This window comes from Microcaecilia unicolor, chromosome 6 (assembly GCF_901765095.1).
Source record: "Microcaecilia unicolor chromosome 6, aMicUni1.1, whole genome shotgun sequence".
Lineage (NCBI taxonomy): Eukaryota > Metazoa > Chordata > Amphibia > Gymnophiona > Siphonopidae > Microcaecilia > Microcaecilia unicolor.
Window position 1 is genome coordinate 125,971,543 of NC_044036.1, and position 12,491 is coordinate 125,984,033.

The 12,491-nt window shown below is 44.0% G+C and overlaps 1 protein-coding gene across 1 annotated transcript in view; it reads right to left on the reverse strand.

The window, feature by feature from the left end:
- The window catches only part of BRINP3 (BMP/retinoic acid inducible neural specific 3), a 505,009-nt gene that overhangs the window by 141,999 nt on the left and 350,519 nt on the right, over positions 1-12,491 (reverse strand). The window contains exon 7 of the mRNA XM_030207490.1: positions 4,193-4,429. Within this exon, the coding sequence (XP_030063350.1) occupies positions 4,193-4,429 (237 nt within the window). The remainder of the gene's footprint in view (positions 1-4,192; positions 4,430-12,491) is intronic.

Here is a 12,491-nt window from a genome sequence, read left to right on the forward strand (position 1 = left end):
GGCATTCACTCAAAGAGGAAGAAGTCAAACAAAAAGAGTAACGGGGAAGAAAAATGCAACACTAAAGGGGAGAAAGGGATGAAAACACAGCACTGCAAACTGTAGCTGCTACTTCTAGTCACTCCATCTCTCCAAAGGACTTCAGGTTTGATTTAAAGGTTTTAATAGAAAGGGGGAGAAGAAAAAAGAAAGTGCAGTGCCTGGTGGATTCAAGATGTGCAAGTCTAGGGCCTGGTAGATAAACAGAACCGCATGAGGGTCACACTGCACAGATCCGAAGAGAGCCCTATTGTGAGGGCGGCTATGAGAAGGAGAATTAATTCTGGCTCCATTTAAGGGCAATTTTATAACCTAGGCAGCAATATGCCAAATTACCCAGTTCCAGGCTGGAGATTTTGGCACAGTCCTAGTTTTGAACTTATAAGCCAAAAGCAGTGTGAGATTTGTAGTGTCTGATTCTGCCCATTGAAATCAGTGTTGCAAGTTCTATAATGCAGTAGGTTGGGGTGGTCAGAAATCCAGGACTGGCCTAAAATCTCAAGCCTGAAACTACTACTAACCATTTCTCTAGCGCTACTAGACACACACAGCGCTGTACACATTATATGAAGGTACTTTATCTGTCCCTAGAGGGCTTACAATCTAAAGTTTTTGTACCTGGGGTAGTGGACAGTTAAGTGACTTGGACCTAAGTCACCAAGATCAAAGCCCACTACACAAACCATTAGGCTACTCCTCCACTCAAGTTCCGCTGGAACTGGATAACTTGACAACTCTGCATATGCATTACGTATGCAAATGTTTAGAATAATAGCATATTCATGTACATGCAAAAATTCTGCCTAAACGCTATTCTGCACATAAATGTTTAACTTACATAGCGCAAATTTGCACAGGGGGTGTAAACAGGGCAGATCATACAGTATATGGGCCTCCAACTTAAAGTGCATAACTTACAAAATACTTTAAGTTATATGGGACCTTCCACGTGTAGGCACTCATACTTATGCCAGCTCTACGGCTGCCATAAGTGTAGGCATCTAAATGTTAGGTATATTGATACTAGGTTACACTAGTATTTTTTAATGGAACCTAGGTGCTTAGGTTCCTTCATAGAAGTATTTTACAGTGCACCCTTTAAGCACCTAAATGCAAGTGCATAGTTATAGAATTGTTCCCTTTATGTGGAAACCTGCTGTTTAGCGGTATAATAATGTGAGTTACAATTAAGACAGGTTATTTTACCACTGACTCGAGCTGTTTTAGCATAGGTCCCATTTTATACAATGAAACCTAAATACTTATAACTGAGGTTAATAGTAAAATAACAAAGCTTAATGATAGCCCATGTTGATAACTTCTCCCTTTAGAGGTAAAAATGCTTCATATAAGTCTACTAAAATGAACTGAAATATTGTACACTTTTTTAAAATCTAGATGCATTATCCTGAAAACAATTTACGACCTAATCAACTTTCGTAAATCACTGAAGACTTCTCTTCAACAAAGCATACCATAATGATCCACAATAAGATCTGTATTGCATCTTCACTTTCCTGTTACTCTGAATGTTTTCTTTCTATAACTGACTGCTTAATTCTATTATGTTATCCATGTTCTTTATGTAATACCAATTGTATCTTTTAATCTGGAATGGTGAATGCCATGATGGAACATTGTAAGCCACATTAAGCCTGCAAATAGGTGGGAAAATGTGGGATACAAATTCAACAAATAAATAAATAAATAAATTATTTTGTATCACTGGCATTTAAAATGCAAACATAATAGAAAAAAGTTCTTATCTATTTCTGCAAAGAGCTTGGAGATAAAATGCTAATTTTCCTTTAAAAAATACATTCTCATGAAAAATGGGCAGAATTAATTATAAGATGGAAAGCCACCTAATGATCTATAGATCGTCGAGGTTGAAAAAGGGATGTCTAAGTTGGCATTCACAATTCATTGTATATTTTACAAAATGTGTACTGAATGTGGAACCTTTTATTTATTTTCAAAAAATATATCTATCAGGATGCAGGAGAAAATGCATGCATACTTTACATTTTATTTCATGGCATTTATTGTGGTAACAATCAAACATATAAAGTGCGAGTGACCGTACTCACCCGCAAATGCGCAGTAGAGACTTCCCTCTTTGTCCCGCCCCCACGTCAATACGTGATGATGAGGGCGGGACAGAGAGGGAAACTGCGCGAAGGGGAGGGAGGGAACCGCTCCCCCCCCCCCCCCCGAGGTCGCCGCTACCGCTCCCCCCACCCGGAGTGGCCGCCGCCACCCCCCCTCCACCTGGCCCGGGCCCTTTCTTCGCTATTGAACTTACATCGCCGAAAATGCAGCAGGGAAGATCAGCTGAGCTCCCGTCGGCCTTCCTTCCCTCCCGTGTCCTGCCCTCGCCGACGTTACATCACACGAGGGCGGGACACAGGCAGAGAAGGAAGGCCGACGGCGGCTCAGCTGATCTGCCCTGCTACGTTTTCGGCGATGTAAGTTCAATAGCGAAGAGAGGGCCAGGGCCGGGTGGAGGGAGCGGGGCGACGGTGACTCCCGGGGGGGGGGGGGGAACTGGTAGCGGCGACGGCGACCTCGGGGGGGAGGGGCGGCGACAGCGACCTTGGGGGGGAGGAGAAATGCTGGACATGGGAGGTATCAGAAGGAGGGGGGCCTTGGAACTGGGAGGGAGGGACAGAAGGGGACCTTCGAGCTGGCTGGGAGGGAGGGACGGAGGGGCGCCCTTGGAGCTGGGACAGCATGGGGCCTTGGAACTGGGAGGGCAGGCAGGGGGCCTTGGAACTGGGAGGGGGGAGGGACGGAGGGGGGCCCTTGGAGCTGGGATGGGGGGAAGGAACGGAGGGAGGCCTTTGGAGCTGGGAGGGAATGGGGCCTTGGAACTGGGAGGGAGGGCAGCGGGCCTTGGAGCTGGGGGGGGCGACTGGGGCCTTGGCGCTGGGAGGGAGGGACAGAGGGGGGCCTTGGAGCTGGTAGGGAAGGAGGGAGAGCAGGGGGCCTTGCAGCGGCGAGGTGGGGGAAGGAGGCCCTGCATCGGCGGGGGGAGGGGTCCTGGAAAACCCCCATACCAATACTCACCCGTTTTAACGGGCTTAACGGCTAGTCATTTTATAAAAAGACAATAACGAAAAGGAGATTTCTCACAAATAGTCCAAATGTGTTAAAACTAGTCTTGTAATACAAAAGTTTTATTATCAAAGTTCAAAATATCCTCTTCAGTCCAAACTTATAATAAGAATGGAACTTTAAACACAAAGTAGAGCTTTCACATCAGACTAAGTTACTGGATGAATTTTCAAATAACCTGATCAACTCTAAACAATAGACACATTTGTTGTATAGTTTGGATTGAAGAGGATATTTTGACCTTTGATAATAACATTTTTGTATTATAAGACTAGGTTTAACACTTTCAAATTATTTGTGAGAAACCTCCTTTTTGTTATTTTATAAAAAGAGCCATCAAAAAAGGGATGGCCTCCCATGGGGCTTTGTATGTATCAAGGCTGTCACACATGTAAGTGGCAGTTTTAGAACCTACATATAAATAGTAAATTTGACAAAACTGCACATCCAAAGGGAGCCAATTAAGGATCCAAGTTCTAAAACTCATTTTTTATTTGCTGTTTGAGGTAATTTTGAACAGCAGAGAGGCAAGCCAAGCACAATTCACCCCCTTACCTTGAATGACTCCTCTAAATCCTAGGTCCAAGAAGTTAGCTGAAAGTTATGCATGCCTAGGAGCAGGTGCAAATGCGGATATGAAACTTTTTGCAATATATATGAATTTCAATTGCATATTGAGAAATGCAAGTATAATTTAAGGTAGCCCCAAACCGTGTGCAGAGCACACCATCTTCAAATCTATGAATGCTAGATGCACATACATATAAGCAGCACCTCTTCAAAACAGATCCTCAAACATGTATTATGATTTCTATTTTTATGTGGTACATTTTTACATAAGTAGATCTTCCAAAATCGCCTCAGAGTTGGCAACACATATAGTAATACAAAAACTGTTCAAGCCTAGTACCAGGAAAAGGAATTTGAAACTCCAAATTCCATAGCAACACTTGCATAAGTATAGAATCTTTAACTAGACGTATTCTTATGCAAAATCTGCTTTATTTTACAATTTAAATTTTAAAAAAAGTCAAACCTGATTCTTCAAACTCCTTGTTATAAATGGACCAAGTCTCAGTAATGCGAAGAAGATTATCTTCCATGGCTTGGATGTCTACATATGGACAGTTGCATTCTGGGAATTTAGGGCCACACTGGCACCAACAGTCATTCTCTTTGCAGATAAAATCCCCTTCAGAATTGCAGGCAATATAACTCAGGGCTGCTTGAACAAAACGCCCCTGCAGGTAATCAGGCAGAATTACTTGAAGCCCTGCAGAAAAGAGAGAGCATGAAAATTGTTCTGGTAATAAAAAATAATAATACATTTAAATCTTCATTCAAAGCTGACTGTGATTGCCTTAGAAAGTTAGAAGGGATTAGTATACAAATTCAGCTATAGGAATCTAAAGTTTGAATTCTCTGCATTCCCAGTTGCACTCAGAATCTTAACACTCGTAACTAACAATGTTCTCTAGATTGAGGGTTTACAGAAGTGGTTGCCTTCTGGCAGGGAAGGGACTGCATCGGTCTTACAGTTTGGAGTGCTGTTGAATATATAGTTCAGTCTGCGAGAGCTGTGCAGTAGGGAAGCAAACTCTGGACTTGCAATTTTGCCTCTAGCTGTTAGTGTCAATTTCCAATGCAGAAATAGAGAGAAACCAATTATAATGGACAGCAGCTGGGAGGGAAATGGAAGAAAACAGCTGAAGAAAATATATACTGATCACTTATTGTATGAAAAAGTCTCATTTTACAGTGGTGTAGCCAAACAAACAAAAAACTTATTGTATGTACTGTAATGACTACTATTTTCCAATTTGTTCTTTAGGTAATACAAATTGGGTACATTGGGCTTCTTTTACAAAGCCGCGCTACCGATTCCCAGTGTGTGGCAGAGCCGGTGCCGGGAGGCGGGGATGGTGCTGGACAGACTTATACGGTCTGTGCCAGAGCTGGTGGTGGGAGGCGAGACTGGTGGTTGGGAGGCGGGGATAGTGCTGGGCAGACTTATACGGTCTGTGCCCTGAAAAGGACAGGTACAAATCAAGGTAAGGTATACACAAAAAGTAGCACATATGAGTTTATCTTGTGGGGCAGACTGGATGGACCATGCAGGTCTTTTTCTGCTGTCATCTACTATGTTAATATGTTACTGATTCCCAGTGTGGCAAATGAGAGGAAGCCCATTCAATTCCTATGGGCTTCCTCTCATTTGCCGTGCGGGAATCGGTAGCATGGCTTTGTAAAAGAAGCCAATTGTGTTTTAAATTAAGTGAAAAATATTTAGCCTGGTATTCAGTTGTAGTGGTCAGTGATTGTTTTATCTCTGGCCACTATAGTTCAGTTATACAGTAATGCACAATAATCATGGAATTGAGGATTATCCTTAATTAAACTCTGGTAGCCTACTCCAAGAGTTCTCATCCCTTTCTTTCATCCCCCTTCCTTTAAAGAAACTTATCTAAGGAGAGTACAGATCTCTTCTCTTCACTATACCTGAGCTACCTTGGACCCTTCAACATACACACAGAGGGTAATCTAAATGTCAGAACTGCTTCTCCAAATCTTATTAAGACCTTCTAACATTATGACAGGCTCCTTATGGACTTGGGCTCTGCTCCCCTTCACAGAGGCTGGAAGCAGCTTGTAAGTCACTCACTCTCTGGAATTCGTTGCCAGAGAATGTGGTAAAGGCGGTTAGCTTAGCGGAGTTTAAAAAAGGTTTAGACAGCTTCCTAAAGGAAAATTCCATAGACCATTATTAAATGAACTTGGGGGAAAATCCACTATTTCTGGCATAAGCAGTATAAAATATTTTGTATTTTGGGGGGATCTTGCTAGGTATTTGTGACCTGGATTGGCCACTGTTGGAAACAGGATGCTGGGCTTGATGGACCTTTGGTCTTTCCCAGTATGGCAATACTTATGTACTTATGCACTACCGCACGCTGAACATCCAATTGTTTATTCTTGGCTGAAGTAATGTAAAAATTACAGGCCCTAAGTAGGGCTCACTATTTTTTAAAAAGGGGAAGTATAAAACTGGGTACCTCCATTTAAGTACACTGAGGATGCCTGCTAGGAGCCTATTCTATAACAGCATCTGGGCACCCAAGTTCCATTATAGAATATTACTGTAACCCAGTATCAACATGCACAACATTTATATGCCTGCAGTTACACCAGCCATAGACCTGATATAAGTGCAGACACCTAAACGCAGCAAGGATGCATGAACTTACAGCTGTAACAAACGAATGAATCAAGGTTTCCAAATCTTTACATTCCAAGATGTCTGATCAATCTCAAATTAGCAAACAGTGCTCTAATCACAGAAGAAATCTGATTCCTAGATTCCAACTGATTATTTCTCCAAACTCTGAAATTTCTTACAACCACTTTTTCAGTTAAACAACCCCCCCCCCCCCCCCCACACACACACACACACACACAAATTTTGGTACAACTGCTAATTTATTTGTTGATGTGAAAACCACATTATGATACTGTGAGCAAGGGTGAGCGGGGGGCCCGGATAAAGAGATACCATATAGCAGGTAAGAATGAGCAAAAGTGGGTCCTGTTCAATTCACAGGGGAAGGAGAAATGAAGTGCAAAACTAGTCTTTGAATATAAGAATGTCCTCCATGGCCTGCTCCTGCAGGACCGCTGCATGTACTACAATCTCTTGGTAAGGCAATACTTTCTCTTGACTCTGGTCTGGTTCCCAGAGTTAACAGTACAGTTTTTAGTACTTCACCAGCCAACCTACTTCAGACTGGATCCAACATGCAAAGTTGCAAGGTCCAAGTTAAACTTGGCCTACCTGGCTGTTCTGGTTCCAGTTCACAAGAATGTGGTGAAGGTGTATGTAGTAGGTCTTCACTCCTTCGATATGGGCCCTCTTAACCCCATTATGGCCCTGCCTTTTATAGTTCTAATGTGGCTTGAAATACTGAGGGATCATTCTTAAGGGTGAGGGACAGTGTTCTATATACCCCCTCATACACAGAAAGTAAGCACTTAGGTGCCTTGCTAGCACTTCCATGGACAAATGTACAGATACTTGCATATAGTATTCTATACATTTATGGTGCAAGACACATTCAAATGCAGGTGCCTAGGCTATAGATTTTACTTTAAAGTGGCTGGTGTCAAATACACATAAACCATGATTGCCAAATGTCATTATCTACCAATGAACCACCTCCCTGACAATCAAATGCCATACCCCATCCCTTACCCCCATACCTCCCAACTCTCACAACTCTGACACCTACCAGAACTTCCCTAGGCAGCAGAAGTAGTCTCTGTCACTCCTGCCTTGTTGGTTGGTGGCCTCAAAATGGTGCATACCAACTTTTAGTTGTAGTCTCATGGAATTACTATGGAGAATAAAGCTACCAAATAAAGGTGTGTACCTGTGGATTGATTCTGCTGCTCTCCATGAGCCACCAGGGAACTCCTTGGTAGGTCCCAGAGGAGTATTTAAGGGTGACAAGTAGGATGATGATAATTGAGATTTGGGGAGTGTTAATGGTGTCAGGGTAGGTCGTGTGGAGATTTGGTGTTGGGGTGGATAGGAGTATTGTGGAACAAGTTTGAAATGCAGGCACCAGTCCCTTTAAGAGGTTCCCTGGGAGTATTAGGTCATGTGCTGGTGGATCAGTGCCTCTGGCGAGATAATGCCAGATTATGTCATGTTATTGCAATTTTATGCCTATGTTGATTGTGTTGGTTTATTGGAACCACTTAGGCAAATGATGCATGGTTTTGCTATTTAACACAAATTATTTGGCCAACTTGTATTATTCTCTTATTAAACATTAGTGACTACCCTACTTATTGTCTTTTAAATTATCTATACTAGTCACTCTTGATGTTATACAAATAGTTCTATGAGCTATGATATATAGGGATGGCCTGCTGAGTCGGGTTTAAGCCTCTCCTGTCCACTTAGACCTAATTAAATATTGACCCCTGAGTGTTTTATAGAAAGTGTCTGGAAAAGAAAGAAATTACTCCTAAAATATAATTCACTTTAGATGCTGTGACAAAACAGTTGTTTTTAAGAATGTAAACTGTATTGATTATTTCTTGGTGTATTTCTCTAGCTTGGCCAGCAAGTGGTGAATGTTTATGTTTAAAGCTGTTACAGAGGAATGGCTGTTACTTCCTATCTGTTCCAGACTAAAGAAAGAAGATACAGTTTACTTTTGAAATCTTGTTGTTCTGGGCTCTGATTGGCCCAGGAGTTCAATTCTTCTAGGATATACTGGCTTTTGCCCCACTTGTAGCCAGGGAGAAGAGAGAGAAAGTTCACTTTGTTGAGGCCATGAGAACAGTTATATTTGATAACCTGTGAGCAGCTATATGTCCTGAACCTCCCAGGTACTATTTAGATAGTAAACAAATGTTTAGATAGTTTTATAATTGCACATTTTCTGTTCATTGATCTAATTTTTCATGACAATAAACATTTTTAGTTTATTGCCTCAGCTTGTCTGGACTGACTAAGAATACTGGTAGGTTGTGTGTTGGGTCTGTGAGTGCTTCCTAGGAAATGTGGGACCATTGGGAGTGTGGCCCTAGTAACCTAGAAATCACTGAGGATACTTTGAGAGTGGGAGACTCGCCAAGAGGCAGTTGTGACCCAGTCGGTCGGAGGAGGGTGCTAGTGTAGAGCACAAGTGGCAGGTGCAGGCAGACCTGAGCTGCACTGGGGATAGACCCTCTAAGTGGCCACGGGGTTAGTCCCTGACAGGTGGCTAGGCGTTTTACTACTACTACTACTACTTAACATTTCTAGAGCGCTACTAGGGTTACGCAGTGCTGTACAAAATAAACAAAGAAGGATGGTCCCTGCTAAAATGAGCTTACAATCTAAAGAACGAAATGTCAAGTTGGGCAGTCTAGATTTCCTGGGTAGAGGTTAGGTGCCAAAGGCGACATTGAAGAGGTGGGCTTTAAGCAAAGATTTGAAGATGGGCAGGGAGGGGGCCTTACGTATGGGCTCGGGGAGTTTGTTCCACGCATGGGGTGAGGCGAGGCAGAAAGGGCGGAGCCTGGAGTTGGCGGTGGTGGAGAAGGGTACTGAAAGGAGGGATTTGTCTTGAGAGCGGAGGTTACGGGTAGGAACGTAAGGGGAGATGAGGGTTGAGAGGTAAGGAGGGGCTGCAGATCGAGTACATTTGTAGGTTAGTAGCAGAAGCTTGAATTGAATGCGGTACCTGATCGGAAGCCAATGAAGTGACTTGAGGAGAGGGGTGATATGAGTGTATCGGTTCAGGCGGAAGATAAGACGTGCAGCAGAGTTCTGAACGGACTGAAGGGGGGATAGATGGCTAAGTGGGAGACCAGTGAGGAGTAGGTTGCAGTAGTCAAGGCGAGAGGTAACGAGAGAGTGGATGAGAGTTCGGGTGGTGTGCTCAGAGAGGAAAGGGCGGATTTTGCTAATGTTATAGAGGAAGAAGCAACAGGTCTTGGCTATCTGCTGGATGTGTGCAGAGAAGGAGAGGGAGGAGTCGAAGATGACACCGAGTTTGCGGGCAGATGAGACGGGGACGATGAGGGTGTTATCAACTGAGATAGAGAGTGGAGGTAGAGGAGAAGTGGGTTTGGGTGGGAAGACAAGAAGTTCAGTCTTGGCCATGTTCAGTTTCAGGTGGCGGTTGGACATCCAGGCAGCAATGTCAGATAAGCAGGCCGATACTTTGGCCTGGGTTTCCGCAGTGATGTTAGGTGTGGAGAGATAAAGTTGTGTGTCATCAGCATAAAGATGATACTGGAAGCCATGAGACGAGATCAGGGAGCCCAGGGAAGAGGTGTAGATAGAGAAAAGAAGGGGTCCAAGGACAGAACCCTGAGGGACTCCAACAGAGAGCGGGATAGGGGTGGAGGAAGAGCCATGAGAGTGTACTCTGAAGGTACGATGGGAGAGATAAGAGGAGAACCAGGAGAGGACAGAGCCCTGGAACCCAAAAGAGGACAGTGTGTCGAGAAGTAAGTTGTGATTGACAGTGTCAAAAGCGGCGGATAGGTCGAGGAGAATAAGGATGGAGTAATGACCTTTGGATTTGGCGAGGAACAGGTCATTACAGACTTTGGCTAATGTCGTTTCTGTCGAGTGAAGTGGGTGAAAGCCAGATTGAAGCGGATCGAGGATGGTATGAGAGGCGAGAAAATCAATGCAACGGCTGTGAACGGCGCGTTCAAGTATTTTGGAGAGGAAGGGTAGGAGGGAGATGGGGCGGTAGTTGGAGGGATAGGTGGGGGTCAAGTGAAGGGTTTTTGAGGAGAGGTGTGACAACAGCATGCTTGAAGGTGTCAGGGACAGTTGCGGTGGAGAGAGAGAGGTTAAGGATATGACAGATGGGAGGGGTGATAGTAGGAGAGATGATGATAAGTAAGTTGGTGGGGATGGGGTCTGAGGAACAGGTGGTGCATTTCGAGGAGGAGAGAAGATGGGTGGTTTCCTCTTCGGTGATATCAGGAAAAGAGGAGAAGGAGGCCTGGGTTGATTGGTTGAGGGAGTGAGTGATAGGATGAAGAGGAGGAGAAGGTTTAGTGATGAATTTGAGGTTGATCTTCTGGACCTTGTCGCGGAAGTAGTCAGCCAGTGATTGAGGAGAGAGTGAGGAGGGGGTGGGAGCGGAGGGCACTTTGAGGAGGGAGTTGAGGGTGGCGAAGAGACGACGAGGGTTAGAGCTGAGGGAATTAGTCAAGTGAGTGTAGTAGTCCTGTTTGGCGAGGAATAGGAAGGACTGGAAGGAGGATAGCATGAATTTGTAGTGAATGAAGTCAGTATGGGTGTGAGATTTCCTCCATAGGCGTTCAGCCGATCGGGAGCAGGAGCGAAGGTAACGGGTGCAAGGGTTAAGCCAGGGCTGGGGATTAGTGTGCCTTGTGGGACGGGAAACAGACGGTGCAAGGGTGTCTAGGGCGGAGGAGAGAGTGGCATTGTACCTGGAAACAGCCTTGTCGACGGACTCGGAGGACGTGATGGACGGGAGGAGATTGGAGATACTAGCGGATAAAGTGGGGGGGTCAACAGCCTGGAGATTCCTGGAGGTAGTGGTTAGTGTTGGGCGGGACTGAGGGGGAGGGTGATGAAGTGTGAAAGTGATCAGGTGATGGTCAGAAATGGGAAGAGCAGAGACACAGAGATTAGAGGGCGAGCAGGTAAAAGAGAGGACGAGATCAAGACAGTGACCAGATTTGTGAGTAGGGGTGGTAGAGCTCAGTTGGAGGTTGAAGGAGGTAGTTAGGGTGAGGAATTGAGAAGCGTATGAGTCGGATGGGTTATCAGTGTGTATGTTGAAGTCACCAAGAATGAGGGATGGGGATGAGGGCTCAAGAAAAACGGAGAGCCAGGCATCGAAGTCAGTAAGGAAGGAAGGGAGGGACTTATCAGGGGGGCGGTAGATGACTGCAACTCAGAGTGGCAGTGGGTAGAATAGACGGATGGAATGGACTTCAAAGGATGAGAAGCAGTGAGACTGTGGTAGGAGGAGTGGTTGAAAACTGCAGGAGGGCGAAAGTAGTAGGCCAACGCCGCCACCACGGCTAGCTGTGCAGGGCGAATGGGAGAAAAGGTAGCCTCCGTGGGAAAGGGCTGCGACTGAGGCACAGTTGTTTTGTGACAGATGCTATCACTATTTTAACATGACCAGTTAATTTTATACTTTAATGGATTTATTTAATATACAATAATAATCTTCAAGTCCAAAGTCCTCAGGGATTTCAATAAACTATACACAATCAGCATAGGCATGATGTTACAATAAACATGACATTTAGCATTCGGATGAGATTAATATAATAGCAAACAATTCATACAATTAGCTTAAACCTCAGTACTCATAGTCTATCAATGAGCAATAGTCTAGGCACTTCCCTCAAAATTAAATTTGCAAATTCAAAACTGTCAACATTTTTTCAGAATTATGTACTTTCAAAGAAGTCTTTTAAAAGAAAAAGTCCTTCAATTTTCTGCTAAAATCAAACATATGATAACTTTTGAATCTCAACTGGCAGGGCATTCCAAATATGATTTCTGCAAAAGATAAAGTACAAATGTGGTTCCTAATATTGTTGGCAAGTTTCAATGAAGGAAGTCACAAACACCTCAGTTCCTGTGATTGTCATGACCTTGTAAACTAATTTTGTTTAAAAGACTAGATCCACTGATTCCACTGGAACAAGTCTCAACTCCAAAGATCAACCTTCTCAGAGAGTTTTGCTTTGTGCCTGAGGAACATCATGTATACTTACCATGGATGCTTCCAACATGGACTAGGGAGCACACATTTGCACTCAAATCACTCACAATA